Below are 21,132 nucleotides of genomic sequence, written 5' to 3'. Positions count from 1 at the left end.
TAGCAAAGGGAAGATTATCTGTAACAATTGGAAGAGTCACTTCTACAAACACTGTATAAATGTAAGTGGAAGCTCGCCCGCAGAGCCTCAGGTGCTGTACTCCTTGAGCTTCTTTGGAGAGGCTGGAATCCTGGGGAGGCTTGCTGAGGGCTGTTCCCTGCTTATTGTGTGGGGTACACATCAATGACCCATAGTTTTCGTTTCCAGGAGGATACAAATTCCTTTCGAGGCAAGTAGAGTCATTTTTTTAACGTTTAACTGTGAGGAGCAATCCAGTCAGTTTTGCTTAATGTGGCAGAAACGCACTTAAACTGCTGTTTACTTGGGGTGACTGTGGACTGCTGAAAACTCGCATTAATGCCCTTAAGTAAACATGCTAACTCCTATGATCTTCTTTTATCTTTTGAATTAGACTGGGAGGGTAATTTTTGTGTTTTCCTTACACTTTGATTTGCTTGTCATTTTAATAGCGTTTTCCCTCTCTCCCCCCCTCCCCTCACCCCTCCCCCCCCTCCTCCCCCTTTCTTTGCATGCCACCCGGATCTGCAGATGAAATTAGTGGGGACGGTAATATTTATTTTCATGTTTGTGTTACTAATATAATTATTTATGGATATAAATATCATTCAGTATTTAATGAAAGGCAAAATGTGGCTTTGATCCAACAAAACAAGTATGAAGAAACCATGGTGTGAGTCAGTGATCTCTTCAGAATTATTTAGGGCTTTGACATGGGAAGGGTAACTGTCAGTTTCTTTACCACGTCTCAGTAGTAAGTTCAAGTTGTATCTATTCATAGCGAATTCTAGAGGTGAAGAAAAGTCGTCGAAATGGTATCACTCAGCAGTAAGTGGGAGAGATTTGCACACTCCTCCACACATACGTGATGGTAATTTTTAGTTTGGGAGTGAGGTAGTGGAAAGCAAAGAAAGAAAAGTGATGTCTGAGAGTCAAACAGCCTAAAATAATTAGAGAACTTCCAGCAGGAGTGATGTGAGTATTCCTCAGGCAGCTGAGGTTGTCACTCTCATAAACTAGAGATTTAGAAGCACGTGTAGTGTCTTGTTCTCCATTTCCTTTGTGTACTGCCTGCATGAAGCTTTGTGCTCTTACGATACGGAGTGAGGTTTATAAACTAAAATGAAAGGAGGTTGCATTTTTCCTCTCGATTAAATGAAATAACGCTTTCACTGAAGAGTCCGTCTGTGCTTGCGTGTGTGTCTGGTCGACGACTTGAGCACCATATGAGCAAAGTGCTTGCAGTCAGATGTCTGGACTAAACGTGACTTGGAAGGCGCCTTGCCTCCTGGGACTTCCAGCTCCAAGCCTCGTTTCCAGGCCGACTCCTTGGTGGTTACTGGGTGGGCGCCCCCGATGTGCGTGCGTGCCCTTCACCAGCGAGTCTCCCGGCAGGGGTTCAGAACGTGATCGGTGTTCTCCTCACTGTCGTGCGGGTGAGGACACGGGTGACCAGTCCAGGGCTGCTGGGTGAGTGGTCAGGTCCCAGGCTCCAGCCTCGCCCCGTCCCGTCACCAGCTGGCCAGTTGGGTGACCTTGAGCAAAGCACTTCATCTCTGGAGTCTTCATCTGTCACAGGCCTTGATGGTTGTTGTGAGGACTACATAAAAATGTCAACAAACGTGTATTAACGAGTGGTTATTAGCACATTATTTATCTAAAGAAAACATCGTGCCTTTTCCCCACATTTGAATTTCCCATTTGAGTTAGGGTGAGTAGTAGTATCCCCATTTTACAGGTGAATAAGCTGCGACTTCCACAAACTAAGGCCTGTGGGCCAAATACGGCTCACCTCTGTTTTTGTATTGCTCCTGGAACTAAGAACCGTTATTACAGTTCTTAATGGTTGGGGGTAAAATCAAAGAATAGTACCTGGCATCAAAACTGTGAAATTCAAGTTTCTGTGTCCACCGGTAAAGTTTTGCTGGAACATAGTGACACGTTCACTCGTGGCGTGTCTGCTCACCCCTGCAATCTCAACAGCAGAGTTGAGTGGTTGCAGTGAAGACTTTGTGAGCCGTGAAGTCTAAGACACGTACTGTCGGCCGACCCCAGTGCAGGTCACAGAGCACAGCGGGGCCCTTCCTGGCTTCCTGAAAGCCCTCCTGCCCCCGGCCCCCACAGGCCGGTCGCCACCTCCAGGGCTCACGGCAGGGTCACGTGTGCAGGTGTGGTGAGAAGCTGTGCTGTTGCTGGGTCCCACTGAATTTCTGAGCAGTCCCGTGACTGTGCGTGTGCTGCCCTGGGGGGGTGCCTCATCAGGCCTCCTGAGGGCAGCAGGGCGCCGACCAGAGGCTGTTGTCAGAAGCGCTTGGCATCAGGCCCCGAAGGGCAGGTGGAGGAGGTGGAGAGGGAATCACCTGGCCCCCCTCTTCCCTGCGGGGAGCGGTTGGCTCCTGAGAGCTTTGTGGTCCTGCAGGCTCCACTGCACTTCCTTTTGTTTACAGCCGAGCGTCCACTGCTCTGTCCCTCTCCAGCTCGAAACTGGCCCCTGCACGGTGACTCCGGAGGCTTCAGGCTCTTTGCGTGACGGAGCATGACAGGCGTGTGTCACTGGTTTCAGTAGTGACTTCACTAGGCCTCTTTGCCTTTGCTTTAAAACGAGAACTTTGTACTTTTCTCTCCTAATTTCTGAGCCGTCGGTTTCTGCCCTTTTAACGTGTCTTCCCCTCATTTTTATTTTACCACGTATTGTGATGCCAAACCTTTCAAATTACAGTGTTATCCAAGGTTTCAGAAGTCTCTGTCCATTTTTCAAAATGTTTACTTTGAAATATTTGACTCATGGTCCTAGAATTGTCTCCCAAGTGCACAGGCCCAGTTAAGCCTTCCAGGGATGCCCGTGTTGGGGGTGAAGTCCCAGAACATCCTTAGGGGAACACTCCGAGGTTTCGAAGCATCAGGTATCTGGTCTCACAAATAAAAGTCCCCAGAAACGTATTGGGAGATAGTAAAGAACGAAGCCCAGAGCACGGCGGCCCAGGAGCTCTGCTGGAGCGCTGAGTGGCTGGGGACTGTGAGAAACTCAGGGTGCCTCTGGGTCCCCCAGCTTCCTGCCTGGGAAACGGCGATGATGATAGCAGTACCACCATGTACGATGCCCCTGAGGATTAAATGACGATACGTGTAGTTGTTTATGACAGTGTCTGGCGTTAGGGTGAGCGCTCTGTTAGCTGTCGTCCAGGTCAAGTGGAGAATGCAGCGCTGCTTTCCTTTATTTGTGACGACATCTTTGAACCTGTTTCCTTTTCCTTTATATTTTCCTTCTTTTATGTCATTATTTTGGGGGCCAGGCGGTTTCAGGGTGGACTCCAGTTTTTCAGGGGCCCTTGAGTATGTAAAAGTACCTTTCATCTCAGTGTCATACTGTCCCATAATCCTAAAAACCAGGAAAGAAAAAGGGAAGATAGAACCAAATCAGTGTCAAGAATTCTTAGAGAAGTATGCCGAGTATCCCCACTTGGAAAGTCCTATATAGAAGGTTATGGTAAAACCTTTGTAGGTCCACGTACCTTCAGTAGTGTTGACCCTTCTGCATAAGAACCAACTCAAGGAGAACACAGCAGCAAAAGTTCACGTGACGTCACGGTACCCATAGCCACACCCACGTGTCGTCATGAGTAATGCCCAGGGAGCTTGGATAATCCCCAAAGTTTTTTTGTAGAATTCACACAGCACTGAAAGAAAACAACTGCAGGCTTTCTCTTGTGATTGTGTGAATTAATGCAAGTGCATGCAAGTTGGTTTTTCCCACGTCACTTTTGTGTGTTAGCCTCTGACACATGAGCCATTTTATTCTTATTCCTTGAAGCTGGTTCAGAGTCGGTATCCCTGCTGAGAGTTTTATAAGAAGAGGCCGTCTGGGAAGCGCTTACAGTCCCACCAGGAAGGCTCCTTCCAGAGGCCTCAGAAGGAGGGAACCAAGGAGCCTCCCACCTGTTTGTCACCTGTCCTGTGCGGGGCTGCACCACAGCTTCACGTGCATCTCTGTAATCCTCACGACGGCCCCACCAGGTGGCCGTGCTCTCATTGGGCACGTGAGGGCACAGCTGAAGCGCAGACAGGTTCAGCGGCTCCTGGGGTGGAGCAGCGCCCAGACACGCAGCTGTGGCTGGCCTGGCTTCCTCGCCTCTGGGTCACGGGGAGCGCCGTCCCCTCCTGCACTGTTGAAGGGCACTCCTCCCTTTCGTTCAGCAAGTGCTTACTGGGTGCCTCCCAGGCCGGTCGGCCCTGGGTTGGAAACGTGAGAACGCAGCAGTAAACAAGGTACAATACAGCAGGGCCCATTGCCCTGGGGGCTCTGCTCTGGATGGGGGCACACGGTTGACAAGGAACCAGAGGACCGTCAGAGGGTTGGTAGTGATGGGCCCCGAGCAAAACATGTCAGGCAACGTGATCGAGAGTGATGGGGGTGAGGATGCGTCTCTGAACAGGTGACACTCAGGTGGCAGATACCATTACCCACAGAGACGGAGGGACAGGCGGTCAGTGACCCCAACAGCCTTGGGAAATTTTGGTGCCCGCAGAGTCGATGGGTCCCCGATATCTCCTTAGTAGAGCTGAGAGCCAGGTGCAGGGGGTGTTGAAGATTCCGGAGCAAATCTGGTAGCAGGACGGCAGAGGCAAGAGATCTGGGCAGTTTCACTGCCAGAATCCGGCCCCTCAGGGTCAGCTAATGTGTTTGGCCTCTAAAGGTGTGTGCTTTGTGTGAAAGGGGGCAGCAAGGGTGGGTCTGTGGTTGCAGGAAATTGAGCCTTAGTTGCATGTGCTCTGAGGGAGGGGCGTGAGGAGAGCTTGTCCGACTGCAGACAGAGTGAGTGGCTGAGTGTCCGTCTGTGGGGCCTTAGTCCTGGCACATTCCCCCACTTAGCCCTTTCCTTGCCTCTGCCTTAACACCACCTCCATCCCCAAATTGCATCTCACCTTACACAAAAGCAAGACTCCCGGCCTAGGAACCATCACTCACTCTTCCTGATAGTCACTGGGAACAGGATAGGAGGGAGAAATTTATGAATAAAGAATGTGAGGTTTGGGGTAGATTAAATAATTTTTTTCTTTAATCCTGAAAGTAGTATTACCTATAAACATGAAAGAATAATATAAATTATCCACCTGGCATACAGGACTCACAAATAGGTAACATTTGCTAAATCTCTAAAGGAGAACCGATTTATTGACTTTACATTCTGCCAGTCGAATTTGTTTTTACTTTAATCACTTTTAATGATGATTACGAATTAAGAAATGAATTCTTGGGCTTCCCTGGTGGCTCAGTGGTTGAGAATCCACCTGCCAATGCAGGGGACACGGGTTCGAGCTGTGGTCCAGGAAGATCCCACATGCCGCGGAGCAACTAAGCCTGTGCGCCACAACTACTGAGCCTGTGCTCTAGAGCCTGCAGGAGCCCGCGCACGTAGAGCCCGTGCTCCGCAACAAGAGAAGCCACTGCAGTGAGAAGCCCATGCACCGCAATGAAGAGTAGCCCGCGCTCGCCACGGCTAGAGAAAGCCCGTGTGGAGCAGCGAAGACCCAATGCAGCCAAAACTAAATAAATTTTTAAAAAAAGAAGAAGAGGGCTTCCCTGGTGGCGCAGTGGTTGAGAGTCCACCCGCCGATGCAGGGGACACGAGTTCGTGCCCTGGTCTGGGAGGATCCTACATGCTGCGGAGCGGCTGAGCCCGTGAGCCATGGCCGCTGAGCCTGTGCTCCGCAACGGGAGAGGCCACGACAGTGAGAGGCCCGCGTACCGCAAAAAAAAAAAAAGAAGAAAGCAAGAAATGAATTCTTCCAGTTGCTCTTAGATTGGGTCTCAATCGTTACCGTAGCAGTATGTAGAACAGTTGATACCTAGAGACCGTAAACTACATGTAGTCTCTATTTTCTTTGGTTTCTATAATTTTAATATCTGAATGGAGTAATAATGGCAGCACAGAAGAAAGAACTTTTAGTTCTTTAGCTTTTAGTTTCTCTGGGGTCAAATTTTGAAAACGATCTCTCTTCAGATGATAATTCAGGAAGTACTGCCCCTCCTTTCCTGGCCCATCAGCCTAAACCCTTGTGCATAGAGCTACTAAAGGTTTTCCTCTTTCCAGAAAGAGGAAGACAGACAAGAGCTGAGTGATTTTTCAGTGTAATTGTTATCCAAGTGAGCGGGTGTTTTCTACAAAAGGGGTTTTCCCCCCACTAGTATGGTGGTGGGTCTTTAAGTTGCTGCATTACTGAAAGGAATTAGTGGAAACATTGGAACTCCTTGACATTACGTCTGAAAAGAACTCGTTTCAGTGTGCTGTTTGTTCTGATTTTATTCTCTTTGGCACATCTTTTACCCTTTTGGCATTAATGCATACTGTTTAAATATCTGTGTGAAAAGTTACAGGAGAGAAATTCCTGGGTTGCTTTCACTCTGAACAAATGAAATAAGTTAGCCCAGTTAATCTCCTCAAAAGTCAGCCTGCCGTTTTGTTTTCTAAAGGAGAACATCCAGACTGTGCTGTGGAGTCTAACTATGAGTGCAATCTAAGCTGTGTTCTGGAGGCACCGGTCTTGTTTGGAGAAATCCCGGTAGACAGCGGTGTGGTTTTAAACGTGTATTTGGTGTAGTTGAGGGAGAGCTTTGCAGTCAGTACCGCTTGGTGGGTTTGAATCGTGCAAACAGTTGTTTCATGTCTTTCTGTTTTCCACAAGGGCTTTCTCTGTTAGTCTCTCTGCTCTCTGAGGAACAGGTCTGTGTATTATGACATGTTGGACCATGATGTCACTTTTATTTCCATAAATGACTCATGTGAGAGCAAAAATGGAGTAATAGTGTTTTAAGAATAATGTCAGCATGGTAGGGGGTTTAGGCAGACCATTTTGCCTTTTCAAGTTATATTAAAGGCCAGGGGGTTGAATATTTCACCTCTGTTACCTTTCCTACAGAAACAGACGACTATGCTGAGATCATCGACGAGGAAGATACCTACACCATGCCCTCGAGTGAGTAGACTTTTAAATATCTCGTGTTTAAACGGTGTAGGTATTTATTGTCCTTTTAGAACTACTTTTAAGACCTTATTGAGTTCATAGCAGAAATATTCTTTTCAGCCTTTAGAATTCTGTATTGTATGCGCCCACTGCCAGGTCAGAAGCCTGAAACTCAAATATCTATAATAAGTCAGTTCACTTATGGGGTTTTTGTAATCTTGTTTTCTGGCTCTATGATAATATAACCTTTAATGATTAGAGCATTCCCTCTCTGTAGGAAATTAGTATTTAAAGTTAAATATGTATACTCACACATATATACAGCTCTTTGAATACACACATTTAATGAATTGCATTTCCCCTTTGAACTTTCATTTTTTTATTGCCCTTGACTAAGCAGTTACAAAGAGCAGCCCGCGTCCAGTCCGTCCAGCTCCGAGTTGGAGGTGTGGGGAGAGAAGGGCTCTTCACTGACCGCCCCCCGCACAGCAGCCTAGCAGTGTCACCCTCTGCTTCTCTCTGCTGTGCAGCTTGCTGGTGAAGAGTCTGGGAGCCCCAGCCCTTGTGGTGGGGTATATGTAATCACAGCTCTTGAGTTGGAGACAGCCTTGGAATTTCACTCAGGTTAAAAAAAAAAGTTAACCCTGCGTCTTAAAGAGGCCCAATTAGGAGTCCACCTTACAGCCTCAGAGGCCTGATAATTCAACATCTGATGTCCTGGTTTCAGTAGAGCTCCATGTATTTGGAAAATAAATGTTTCGGGTGCTTTACCCTGTTGTGTAAATATTTTAAAAGTTGTTCTCAATAGATTTACCATATACATTGAGGAGAGTTACCAAAATAAAGAGAAACAGCCCAGCCCTCTCAGGCAAACATTATCCTGGGTGGACCTCTCCTTTCAAGAGCTCCCAGGTTAGTGATTTGAAACAGAGGCAAGAGCTGAAAAACTTAAATGTGTTTACTTTGACTTGCAGTAGCAATTTGGAAAAATGTTTAAATTTAGATTTAAAGTTTTGGTTAGCCAGTTAGCCATTTGTACATTCCTGCAGAGTATCCAAATTTTTATTCGTATATTTTCATAGTTGAGTGGTAAATGTCCAACATGGCTAACTTTTATCCAAACCCCACAAATACGGTTATCATATAGGAATTTATGGGATAGAAATGTAAAGCATTGTATATTACACTGAGTTAACTTGAGGATATTACTTGCGTTTGGTGTTTGGTCCTCTTTTATGACCCGTGTTGACAGTCAAAATATTTAAGAAAGTAAATATTGAAACGTACTCTCCAAGTTTGTTGTTGTTAACCTAATTGCTATCAGTTATTTCTAAGCAAGGTCTTCAATTTTTTTCTCTCTTAATTGCAATACAGAAAGCTATGGAATAGATGAAGGTAACAGGATTCCTTTAAAATAACTGCATTTGCTTGCAATTGCAACCGATGGAATGATAACGGGATGTTTCAGTTAACTTTTATTTTTAAATTTTTTCATTGGTTTACTCATGCTGTTAAATCAATGGAACTACTAGCTAAAGTGATTTTAAAGAGGAAAATAACCTTCTAAAATTTGGGTTGAATTTTCTGTATGATTTATAATTTGACAAATTAGAAGAAATCAAAATACCAAGCAGTTAATTGGATTAGAATCATCCACTAGGTTCCTAGTGGGTATTTTCTTTCCGTGTGTCTCAACAGCCTGCTAAATAATTGGTTTTGTATAAATCATAACAATTTAATACACTAATTTGAGGCACATGCTCTCAAAAATATAAAATACTTGTAATTTATTATGTGATACGTTCAACCTTGATTCCAAGTCATCTGATTTTGAAATCAGGTTTTAGAAGCTCCCTCTTTAAACTCTTTTAGCTCCGTGAATAATATAGATAGGATTATAATAAAGTGGAAAACTCTTAAACTTATAAAGGTACTCATGGGACAATTTTTTGTTCCCTCCATATTTACAGACTTTAGTTACTTGTAAAATAATTGCTTTAAATAACTGTTTTTTAGCCTTCATATATTAATACCTGAACTAATAGCTCATATTAATTAAACATACATAAACTTGGAGCAATTATTTAGAAAACCATCCAATAGATAATCAGCTAAATCAGACATTCAAAACTATGAAAAAAATCTACCTTGTATAAAACTGCTCATTTTGGTAATTCAAGCAGTGCTGTAACAGGTACATAAATTCCTTTAAAAACACTGTTTAAGAGAATTCCACTCTGTTTAAAGCATTTTCATAGAATGATGTGCCACCGATGAAGTTTTTACTCATGGATGATGATGAAATGAAGTGTGTCCCGTGTTTTCTACACTGGGGATGTTGCACTGAAGTATCTTCTGGTGTGTGGATCATGTTTTGCAGCCAGGGACTATGAGATTCAGAGAGAAAGAATAGAACTGGGACGGTGCATCGGAGAGGGCCAGTTCGGAGACGTGCACCAAGGCGCTTACACGAGCCCGGTGAGTCCTGTCAGACAGCAGCCGAGCCGCTCCTGCTTACGTGTAGGCTGCTCCTGTTCGTCTTCACGGGTCCTTAGTTCTTCAGGGTGTTCGCAGTTGTCCTTCATAAAGCTTATCACGCATGTCGACTCACTTGCTATTTTCAGAAACCAAAAACTGGCAAAATTAGCTCCTGAGAGCTGGGTCTTCTATTCGTTTTAGTCTTTCATCCAGCCTCTGTCATCAGTAATGGATTCCACAGATGATTGTTCCCTTGGGTGCAGTTGACAAATAGATGACAAACAGACGCAAAGTCAACAGCAGTTAGCCAGCGTTCCCAATCACCTGCATTCTCAAGAAAAGAACATTAATTTGCCCCAAGTTGCCCTCCAAAAGAGATCAGTGAATTTTTTTAATGATTTATTTAAGAAGCATCTCATTGAGATACAGTTCGCATACTATGAAATTCACTCTGTTAAAGTGCACCATTCAGTGGTTCTTTAGTATGTTCACAGAGTTGTACGGCCATCACCACAGTCAATTTTGGAACATTTTCTTTACCTCAAAAGAAACCCCATACCTTGGCGAGGATGTGGAGAAGAGGGAAGCCTTGTACACTGATGGTAGGAATGTAAATTGGTGCAGCCACTGTGGAAAACAGTATGGAGGTTCTTCAAAAAAGTAAAAATAGAACTACCATATGATCCAGCAGTTCCACTCCCGGGTATGTATCCAAAGAAAACAAAAACACTAATTTGAAAAGATACACGCACCCCAGTGTTCATAGTAGTATTATTTACAATAGCCAAGACATGGAAGCATCCTAAGTGTCCATCAACAGACGAATGGATAAAGAAGATATGGTATGTATATGTATACAGTGGAATATTATCCAGCCATAATAAAGAATGAAACTTTGCCATTTGCAACACCATGGATGGACCTGGAGGGTATTATGCTTAGTGAAATGAGTCAAACAGAGAAAGACAAATACTGTTATGTTATCACTTCTGTGTGGAATCTAAAAAATAAAAGAAATGAACCAATGTAACAAAACAGAAACAGACTCATAGACATAGAGAACAAACTAGTGGTTACCAGTGGGGAAAGTGGATGGGGGGAGGGGCACGATAGGTATGGGATTAAGAGGTGCAAGCTACTATGTATAGAATAAATAAGCAACAAGAGTATATTGTACAGCACAGGGAATATAGTCAATATTGTATGATAACCTTTTTTATAATAACTTTAAACGGAATATAATCTCTAAAAATTTTGAATCACTGTGTTGTACACCTTAAACTGATATACTATTGTAAATCAACTATACTTCAGTTTAAAAGAAAGAAAAGACAAAAGAAGCCCCATACCTGTTAGCAGTCACTTCCCATTCCACCCTCTCCCCAGCCCTTGCCAATCACCAGTTTGCTTTCTCTTTCTCTAGAGTTGCCTGTTCTGGACATTTCATATAAGTGAACTCATACAGTGTGTGGCCTTGTATGATTGGTTTCTTTCCATTAGCATAATGTTGTCAGGTTCATCCACGTGGTAGCCTGTGTCAGTACTTCATTTCTTTTTATGGCCAAATAACACCCCATTGTATGGACGGACCACTTTTTGTTTCGCTAGTCATCAGTTGATGGTCATTTGGGTTATTACCACTTTTTGGCTGTTACGCACGATGCTGCTGTGAACACTCGTGTGCAAGTTTTTGTGTGAACATAGTTTTCGGTTCTCTTGAGTATGTGTGTCTAGGAGTGGAATTGCTGGGTCATCTAGCCACTGTTTAACTTTCTGCCGACCTGCTAAGCTTTTTTCCAAAGAAACTGCCCCAGTTTCAGTTCCTAGCAGCAATGTGTGAGGTTGCCCATTTCTCCACACCTCGACCAACGCTTGCTGTTGTATGTCTTTTTTTATTAGATCAGTAATTTTTAAATGACAGTTTAAAATAACAGTACATACATGTTCAAGAAACTGTTTTTAACTAGAATAATGACAGTGAACAGAGATGGCTTTAGTAGGGATATAATAGCACAGATGATTGACCTTTTGTGACCCCCGATATGGAAACTGCAAATGGCAGTTTTTCCCCCTGTGTCTCCTTACCTATCAGTTTTCCTATATCCTTTACACATGCGCTAGGGATACACTGATCATTACTTTTATAACCGGAGGACTGTAAAAGTCTTTCCTTTGAGGAAAATAGATAATTGTTGTTAGAGATTCTGTTTTTTAAAGTTCAGTTTTGAAAGTTTTTACCCTTATACTTATATAAAACTATATCATTTATTATATATTTTTATCCATTATCTCTTTTTCCAGTTTTTTTTTTTTTTTTTTTTTTTTTTACTGTATCTGTATTGTTTATCTTCTTAATTCTCTTAACTCTGCTCTTGAGGCAAAATGCATTAGAAAGAGCCCTGGATCTAAATTTGATCAGAAGACCTAAATCTTAGACCTGGATCTACCTGACTGTGAGATGTAAGGGAGGTGAGGCTTCTTGATCTAAATTATTGGACTTGAACCCAGTGGTCTCTGAACTTCCTTACATCTCTAAAATTCTTAATAAGCAAGCATTCTGAAGTTCCTGGAGTACAGGGACTTACCAGGATCACACAGCTAACAGCAGGTCTGATAGACTTTATTTCAATCACTTATAAGTAATTCATTTTAGTTGTAAAAATACAAGAGGAAATTTTTTTTCAATATCCATAGTGTTTACTAAGTATTTGTTGAGTGAATCCCAGCCTCCAGGAAAATATCAGTGCTCACCTTTTTTGTTGAATGTCTTTCTGATACACATCGTATGTGAATACTTGTTTATTTTGTTTTTCATGTGGGAATCTAATTTTATAGCCAGTTCATTCCTCTAGGTTTCCGTTAAAAATCCTTTTTCCAGATTATGCTCTTTAGTGTTCTGGAAGATGTAATAACATTTTATCAGGGATTCTTAATAATTGGTCACATGTAACTCAGCATAGATTTCATGGGCAAGAACCCAGCGCTGGTTACGTTATTTGAGATTCAGTGAATTCTTTTAGCAGTTACTTGTCGATCGTCCCCCAAGTGGCAGCTCGGTGGTGGGGACATTGTAATGAACAAAACGATCAGGATTCTTGCTCTCACAGACCTTAAATTCTATCTGAGGCACGAGGGGACCGGCAAAAGCAAACACACTGAGTATCAAGTGGGGAATCTGTGCTCCGAGAAAAACAGCCTGGGCTTGGGGAGGTCAGGGCCCTCTTCCCGTGAGACGCTGACACATGAACAAGGAGGGGCAGTCCCTGAGCTCCCCGTGGGGAGTGTGCCAGACAGGGCCGAGCTCCAGTGCAGGGACCCCAGGTGGAGCTGAGCAGGGAAGGAGGACGACGAAGAGAAGCGAGCAGAGGGGGACTGGGCCGGGTGCAGTGGCGGCACACGGGGCGGCAGGGCAGCCCTCATGCGCAGAGTCATGGGCACGAGGCGTATCTGAAGGCTCCCAGCACACACTTTTCTTTTTTTCTTAGGCCTGGTTATCAGGTTCATTTTTATAATTTGAGCATCGCTGGTCATCTGCGCACGCTCACATCATTATTATCCTAGTCTTAAAAACCATGCTTTAAATCTATTTTCTCTTAATTCATCCCAGAGCAGTCCTTCTCTAGACTCACTTGTTAAGATCTTTTGAGTGTCTGCTAGCTGTTACTAACTCAGAGCCTCATCACCTGCCCCTCACCTCGGCCTCGTGGACACCAGGGTGGCATTTTCATTCAACATTGAAGAACTGCTCTATCCCCCTAAACTCTGCTTGTGTTTTAAAGAAGGTAATGAAAATTGTGTCGTGAGCAGTTACCGAGATGTGTTCGCATCTGCCCCCTTTTAAAGGCTTTTAGAAAAGCCTGTGCTCAGTTCTGGTCTTGCGTGCTGTGGACTGACATCTTCTTCTCCAGCATCAGGTCTCTGTGACCAGCCGCTCTGACAGCTTGGCACCCCCCAGGCCTCTGCAGCCTTGGGCCACTAGTCACCGGGCCTAGTCCATGGACTGATGGCTGAGCCACCTGGTCTGCCCACGTACACCCCTTTGTAGACGTGCGGCCCGTGGAATCTCAGGCTTAGCACCCACTCGAAACTATGCATTTTTAGAGAGCAGTATTTTCCTTGCGTTTCTTTACTGTCTTAATAAAGCACCATGTTCAATATTTGAGTTGAATTGACAGGATTGATGGTGACTTATGGTCTTACAGAAGTTTCTGTTGTTATTCAGATCTCCTGTAAAATGGGCATTTTGTGTCATTTCTCAGGTATACCAATCAGCCTTATGCACATAGAGGTAGTTCATGGTGCTGATCCTGGAAGTTTGCTGTGTAGTTACAGAGGACAGACTAAGTCATTCAGAGCAGAGTGGTTGCATTGAGGTGTCCTGGGTTGTTAGTGACTCTCAGAAGGCCCCAAACTCAGACGTTTAACAGATGGGCCTCTCTGCCAGCAAGCTGCCGTCCCACCGACATCTCAAGCCTGTCTTGTCCAGAGCTGGGCTTCTGATCTCCCCCTTCTCTCACCAGAAACCTGAACTCACCCTCCCCGACGCCCAGCCTGCTGTCTTCCTGCGCCCCCCCCACCCCACCCGCCTCCGTGGCGCCTTTCCTCACCTCCCCTTCCGGGGGGCCTCTCACTTAGGGTAGAAGCCACAGGGTCTGACCCCTCTATCCACCCCTGGCCGGCATCCCCTCCCCTCCAGCAGTTCTTTGTTCTCATCCCCTCTCTTCTCCTCTCCTCTCGGGGAGGTTACCTTCTAACCCGCTCCAGTCCACGATGGATGTCTCGTTCACCATGTTTGTCTGTATCCTCCTCTGGGATGTCAGCTGGAGTAGCACAGGGGTCGCCGGCCCTTGTTCACTGGTGCAGCCTAAGCCCCTACAGGAGTGCCCGGCACTACGGAGAGGAAATGTCTGTGGAACAGATGAATCGCCTGCAGCGTTTTACGTGCATGTCTGTTTTCTGGGGTTTTTCTACAGAGGATTTTAACTGTTCCTCTCACTCTTGAGATTGTACGATTCTGGTTCTGTCTGATCCAGAATCCAGAGTTGCAGAATAAACAGCCTGTCCTCAACATGCCCACTGATTAACATAGAGACCCTCTTGTTGCATGTGTCCCTGTCACAGGAGAATCCAGCTTTGGCGGTTGCAATTAAAACATGTAAAAACTGTACTTCGGACAGCGTGAGAGAGAAATTCCTTCAAGAAGCCTGTAAGTTTCTAGAAATGTCTGTGGAACTCCATTTGACTTTCTGTGAAATCCAAACTGTCTCTGAAGATGTAAGAAAAATAATGTTTTGACTTTTAATGAGACAACTACATTTATTACCTTGCCATGCAATTAGTATCTGTATTTGTAGAGGCACGTGTCTGCAGAGTTTCCCAGGTCAGCTGTCATGTTTGGGATGTAAAGGCAGATTGATTTCCTGTCCCTTCATCCTCCGGTACCTTGCACCATAGCCACCTTCACCCTGGCATTGGGCAGATATATAGAGATGCCAGCAGGCCCTGGAGTTGGGGGTGAGCGGGACGGACACAGTCCCTGTGGGATGGAGCCTACGGATGAGTGCGGGAGAGGAAACCCTGCCCATCCCGAGGGGGCTGCTATGGAGAGTTGTGTGTGATGGGTCCTCTCTCCTGAGTGCAGACCCTCGGAGAGCCAGGATCTGGTCCTGCCCGTTTGCACTCATCAGGCTCTTTCCCTCCTGCCCTCAAGCTGGGTCGTCTTCCTGCTTCCGTTCGGCTTGTCCCTTCTGACCACAAACTTTAAGTGTCTCCTTAGGAGGCTTTGTCACAGGGCCCTGCTCTTTCCCTTCCTAAGTGTCCATAATTAAATATGCATTGTCTAGGGATTTCCCTGGCGGTCCAGTGGGTAAGACTCTGCGCTCCCAGTGCAGGGGACCCGGGTTCCATCCCTGATCCGGGAACTAGATCCCACATGCGTGCCACAACTAGGAGTCCTCATGCCGCCACTAAAAAAAAAAAAAAGATCCTGCATGCCACAACAAAGATCCCGCATGCTGCAACTAAGACCGGGTGCAGCCAAAACAAACAAACAAATATATATGTACACGCACACGCGCACACGCACGCACGCATACGCACACGCACGCACGCACACACGCACACACGCGCACACGCACACGCGCGCACACGCACGCACGCATACGCACACGCACGCACGCACACACGCACGCACACACACTGTTTAAAAGTTACTCTTGTCTCTGTCTCCCTCTAGTCTCTAAGCCCCAGTGGGGCAAGGAATATCTCTCTTCTGCTCACCACTCAGACCCAGAGACAGCACAGGGCTTAACTCATAGAAGGCACTCAGTAGCCACTGGTCATGTGAATGAGTCTTGGTGCCCTTCATCACATGTACATTGAATTTCAGAAACATTTACCACCCAGTAGTCCAGTAAGTCACAAGTCATGGATGAGTCATATTGTGAGTTCATCAGTTAAGTCGCAGCAAATCCCAGTCCTGTCCCTGGATCTTTGACTTAAGTATAAGACAAGGCCTGTTGATGACTTCGGTCTCAACTAGTTTATTTCTTCAGGGCATCTAGGCCAAGAAAACACAGAATATATATCAGCCATCATTACCTAACAGCCTGTCCACCTTACCTTTGGTGGTGAAGTGCATTATATATTTTCAAAAATGCACATTTTTAAAACGGCTTCTCTTTCTCTAAAATTTTTATGAACAGTTATTGTATCGTGATTTCTGTAGGGCTTTGGAATCACCATTACAGAAATCAACTTTAGAGTTTCACAGGAGTAGTCAGTTCAAACTAACCTTGTTCTCTTTTTGAAAGGCTGTTATTTCAGAGAAACATGATGGATGTAGTATACCTAAAATCCTGTAGGGCTTTGACAGGCTCTATACGTAAGAGGGGAAGTAAACTTTTTCTATAAAGGACCACATAGTAAATACCTTAGGCTCTGCAGGCCAGATGGTCTCTTGGCACAGCTGCTCAGCTCTGCCATCAGGGTGTGAAAGAGCCACAGACAGCACATAAAGGGCTGAGCAAGACTCTGTTCCAGTGAAATTTCGTTTGTGAAAAGCAAACAGCCGCCCCTATAGCCTGAGCCCCTTGCCCCACGTGGATGAATAACAGGTCAAACCGCTACACCTATTGGGTTTTAGTTCAGCAGGGATAGAGTTTCCTAGTGACCACAAGATTCTCCTCTTAGCCCTGTACTGTGTAGTACTTTTAATAGTTACTTCTGTAAAGGGTAACATAAAACCAGAAATGATGGTAAGTCAATTGAAAATGAGTGAATATACTGGGTTCCTGAATGTTTCAGAAATATCACATTATACGTAAGTGATGAACTGAATTGACAAGATGAAACTCAGTGATAATATCACATTATACGTAAGTGATGAACTGAATTGACAGGATGAAACTCAGTGATAATATCACATTATACGTAAGTGATGAACTGCATTGACAGGTTGAAACTCAGTGATACGTTTTAGATTTTGTGCCAGGTATTTATGTGGGGGGGGTTGCTTGTTTGTTTTTACCTACCAGGTCCTATTCTTGGAATATGTAGGCAAAATTGAGGGGGAGAAAATACCTTAAGGGTTTCAGTTCTCTCAAGAGAGTGTGGGGTGACTTCGCAAGAAGCCAGTGTAATCCTTGGGTGCGTTGGTAGGATATACAGTCCTCCATATCCGCAAGTTCTGCATCTGCAGATTCAACCAACTTCACTTGAAAATATTTGGGAAAAAAATTCCAGAAAGTTCCACAAAGCAAAAACTTGAATTTGCTGTGCTCTGATATCTATTTACATAGTGTTTACATTGTATTAGGTATTACAAGTAATCTAGAGATGATTTCAAGTATAAAGAGGATGTGCGTAGGTTATGTGCAAATACTCTGCCATCTTTCAGAAGGACTTGAGCATCTGCAGGTTTTGGTTTCAATCCCCTGTGGATACTGAGGGATGGCTATAGGGTGTCTAGAGTGAAAACAGTGAGAGGCCTGTCTACTCCAGACGTATCCAGCACTGAGTTGCAGTCCACACTGGGCTCCATACTAAAATGGATACTAAAAGATATTTGCTCCTGCTGTGATTCTAATGTCCTTGCTTGGCATCATAAAAATCAACCCCAGGGCTTCCCTGGTGGCACGGTGGTTGAGAGTCCGCCTGCCGATGCAGGGGACGCGGGTTCATGCCCTGGCCCAGGAAGATCCCACATGCCGCGGAGCGGCTGGGCCCGTGAGCCATGGCTGCTGAGCCTGCGCATCTGAAGCCTGTGCTCCGCAACGGGAGAGGCCACAGCAGTGAGAGGCCCGCGTACCGCAAAAACAAAAACAAACAAACAAACAAATATCAACCCTGTATTGGTCCCCAAAATTTTAAAAAGTTTTCTTCATTTCAGTAGTCTATGAAGTCCAGGTACTTTGGGGACCACTGCAGTAGGTCACATGTAAAGTCACTTCCCGTTTTGAGGTTCTGGAGTTCTGTGAAGGTTGTCCTGCTTCTCACTAATCCTAGTCAGTATACTGTGCAGATGAGCTCCTTAGCCCTGATATTAGATGTTAGAAATGTATACACACTTAAAAATACGCACCCACACATAGGTATGTGCGTATATGTGCAGGGCCCTCTTGGTCATCTTGGGCTCAGTGAGGCGGTCACACTCACGTGACAGCCACAGGCCATATCTGGCATCAGACTTTCTTTGACGGGAGTACAGGACTGGAAATAGCAGATCAGCATTCCTCCTGTAGGGAAGTCCTCACGGCAGTCCGGGAACTCGTTTGCTTAGCCCTGATAGTGATCATGTACTGTGAGGGGATGAGGCCACAATGGTGGACTCAGGAGCCCCCCGGGTCCAAAGTAGAAGCCCTCACAAACCCGTCGCTGTGGGCTCTGGGGCTCTGCAGGGGACACCCATCCACACCCACGCTCAGAGGAGCTCTTGCTACCCCATCAGCAACTTACCAATCAGGGGTGGTTTTTACCATGAAGGGTATTGCTTAGAAAATGAATCACACATTCCAACTTCATGAGATTTCCAAAGGAAAACCTAGAAAGTTAGCCCCAGGTCAGATTTGTCCGTGGAAAATAAGAGGAGGTTTTCTTAACCCTTAGCTCTCACAGTAGGTCCCCCTGTAGAGTTGCTCACAAGTTCACTGCAGGGGCATCTTGTGCCTCACGTGGTCTGCTTTTTTTGTGCCATTTTATGGCGACTTGTGAGCTGACCTGACCGGTGGAATTGAATTCCCAGCTGCCACATCATTGGCCTTGAGTTTTTTTTATTCTTACTTTTTGGCTGTGCCACACAGCTTGTGGGATCTTAGTTCCCCGACCAGGGATTGAACCTGGGCCCTGGCAGTGAAAGCACCGAGTCCTAACCACTGGACCACCAAGGAGTTCCCCATTAAAATGCCTTGAGTCTTATTTGAACTAGTCTTCAGGTAACTGAAATGTCTTCAAAAGACTGACCGTGGACCACTGTTTTCCCCCAGTAACGATGCGTCAGTTTGACCACCCTCACATTGTGAAGCTGATCGGCGTCATCACGGAGAACCCCGTCTGGATCATCATGGAGCTGTGTACGCTTGGAGAGGTACCTGCCCTACCTCCGCCTCCCGCCTGCTCCGCCTGCCCCCTCAGGGAAGTGTGCGACATACACCCTAGTGAATATGAGTAGAGCGTCTGCATCAGTAAGTTCCCAAGTAATCCCCTAACTCAGTGCTGGCAGCAGTGTCTTCCCATCCAAAGGATTTGTCAGGACTGGAAGCAACAGGTGACCAAGCGGTTCTTTTTTCCCTCTCTGTTGCCGTTGTCTGAAGAACAAGCCCAGGGCTTTGAGAGTGAAAGAAGCAACGTTAGTGGAGTTTGGGTAAATTAAGGCTGAATTTATGTAAATCAGAACAGTTGCTTCATCTTTTTGGGCATTCACTTTTCAGTGTCTTTCAGACCAACTCATGTTAGTCACAGTTTCTTTTTAAAACGTGAGTAACAGACTGTGGGCCGATGTCCTTATTTGACTCTGTCTGGATCACAGAAGCTCTTGAGTCGGTGTATCACCACCGCCTGGACGCTGGTTCCGCCCAGGCCTGCTGAGCCACCCAGCCTCTGTCTGTGTCCCCAGGCTGCTCTGTGGGCCCCTGCTTGGGGCAAACATGGCAACTTTCCAGATGTCTACACATGACGCTGTGGCACTGAAACCTAGTAGTTTGACCTTCTGACACATTATACACGTTACTTCTTCTTTGAAGGACACCAAACAGTCTTGCTTTTAATGAAAATTGGGGTTTTCTGTTATCAGGAACCCGAGGGTGCTTTGGGCCCGTCGTCCTCTTCGTGACGGCGTCAGCCCTGCCTTCCGAGGACAGGCCACTGCCCGGTGCCTCCCACTGCTGTCCTCTTCAGCTTGGGTAGCAGAGTTGGCGAGTGAAATATCTGAGGGCCTCTCCGGTGTCTTTCCTTCCTCTACCATGCCTTGCCAAATAAAATGGAATGTTTACGGATTTTTTTTGTTCACATTATTTTTCTGCTTTTGTTTTTGGAGAGTTTGCTAATTCTTCTGGCTTAGATCATCCGTATTTCTCCTTCGTGTAGGAGGATTTGTAGGATTGGAGTGTTAAGTTCGTTAGCCTTCTTTGCTGTATTATTAGCATTTAGCTGAATTAGTCATGATAGTGGTAGTAAGGACCAGTAAGCCTAGTGCGTAAATACCCAACACGGGACCGTTTTATCCTTCTTCACCCAGAACCTCCTGGGGGCAGAGGGAGAACCTCTTGCCTCCCCTTCCTTTTCACCCCCTTGTGCTCAGGTCTGCCTGGGGCATGGGGAGGTCTGAGGGAGGTGGACTGACCATGGCTGTGGAGGAGGCTTGTTTGAACGGTAACTGGAGCTTTTTGTTCTCCAGCTCTCATTATCTGGCAGTATTTTATACTGTGCCTTTATTCATTCCCTGGAAGCATCTTTCCATATTTTTTCAAAAATGTGTCTAGAATCATGAAGATTCCAATTTTGCAATTGGATCTCAAGTAAAGAATGATTAACCATAGTTTCTGAGCTGATACGTTTCTTTCATTATGCTTTTTTTATTAGGGTAGAATTGAAGCCATTCTCATAAAAATGCATTTGGAAATGATCAGCATTGTTTTTGAATATAGCTCTTCTGCTGTTGATTTTTAGTCTCTGACACTAACTCTTTCTCTTTTTTCTTTTTTGGTCACTGTTCAAAAAGCTGAGGTCATTTCTGCAAGTAAGGAAATACAGTTTGGATCTAGCATCTCTGATCCTCTATGCCTATCAGCTTAGCACAGCCCTTGCGTACCTAGAGAGCAAAAGATTTGTGCACAGGTGAGACCCGGGTGTGAAGCTGGTGAGCTGCCTCTGAGCAGGAAGGAGGTGGGGAGAGGTTCTCACTGTGCCCTGAGACCTTCCGTTCCCCCAACTCTCGTACACGGACGGCACTAAATGTCCTGCTGTGCATATCCCAGCCGAGTGTAGTGCCCTGGCGTGGGAACACATGGATTTGAGGGGTTTTTCCTCACATGGAGTATGAAACAGGTCCATTATTCCTTCCACAAATACTACTGACAGCCTCTACGTGGCACTATGGACCTAAAACAGATATTGTCCTGGGACTTTCCAGGACACCATAGCGCCAGGAGTGACATCTCTTGGCCTTCTGCAGAATTT

General features: G+C 45.4%; 1 protein-coding gene across 29 annotated transcripts in view; it reads left to right on the top strand.

Annotated features, from left to right (window-relative positions):
• The window catches only part of PTK2 (protein tyrosine kinase 2), a 188,933-nt gene that overhangs the window by 111,062 nt on the left and 56,739 nt on the right, over positions 1–21,132 (top strand). For 14 of the 29 annotated variants that reach the window (XM_065895468.1, XM_065895473.1, XM_065895472.1 and 11 more), the window contains 7 exons: positions 550–567; positions 6,937–6,993; positions 8,356–8,376; positions 9,362–9,459; positions 14,581–14,665; positions 18,942–19,042; positions 20,675–20,790. In XM_065895468.1, coding sequence (XP_065751540.1) covers positions 550–567; positions 6,937–6,993; positions 8,356–8,376; positions 9,362–9,459; positions 14,581–14,665; positions 18,942–19,042; positions 20,675–20,790 — 496 coding nt within the window. The remainder of the gene's footprint in view (positions 1–549; positions 568–6,936; positions 6,994–8,355; positions 8,377–9,361; positions 9,460–14,580; positions 14,666–18,941; positions 19,043–20,674; positions 20,791–21,132) is intronic. The other 15 variants (XM_065895471.1, XM_065895490.1, XM_065895493.1 and 12 more) reach the window with 3 other exon arrangements.

This window comes from Phocoena phocoena, chromosome 17 (genome assembly GCF_963924675.1).
Source record: "Phocoena phocoena chromosome 17, mPhoPho1.1, whole genome shotgun sequence".
NCBI classification, from domain to species: domain Eukaryota; kingdom Metazoa; phylum Chordata; class Mammalia; order Artiodactyla; family Phocoenidae; genus Phocoena; species Phocoena phocoena.
Note: the sequence above shows the minus strand (reverse complement) of the source record. Positions and strands in the feature narration are given on the sequence as shown.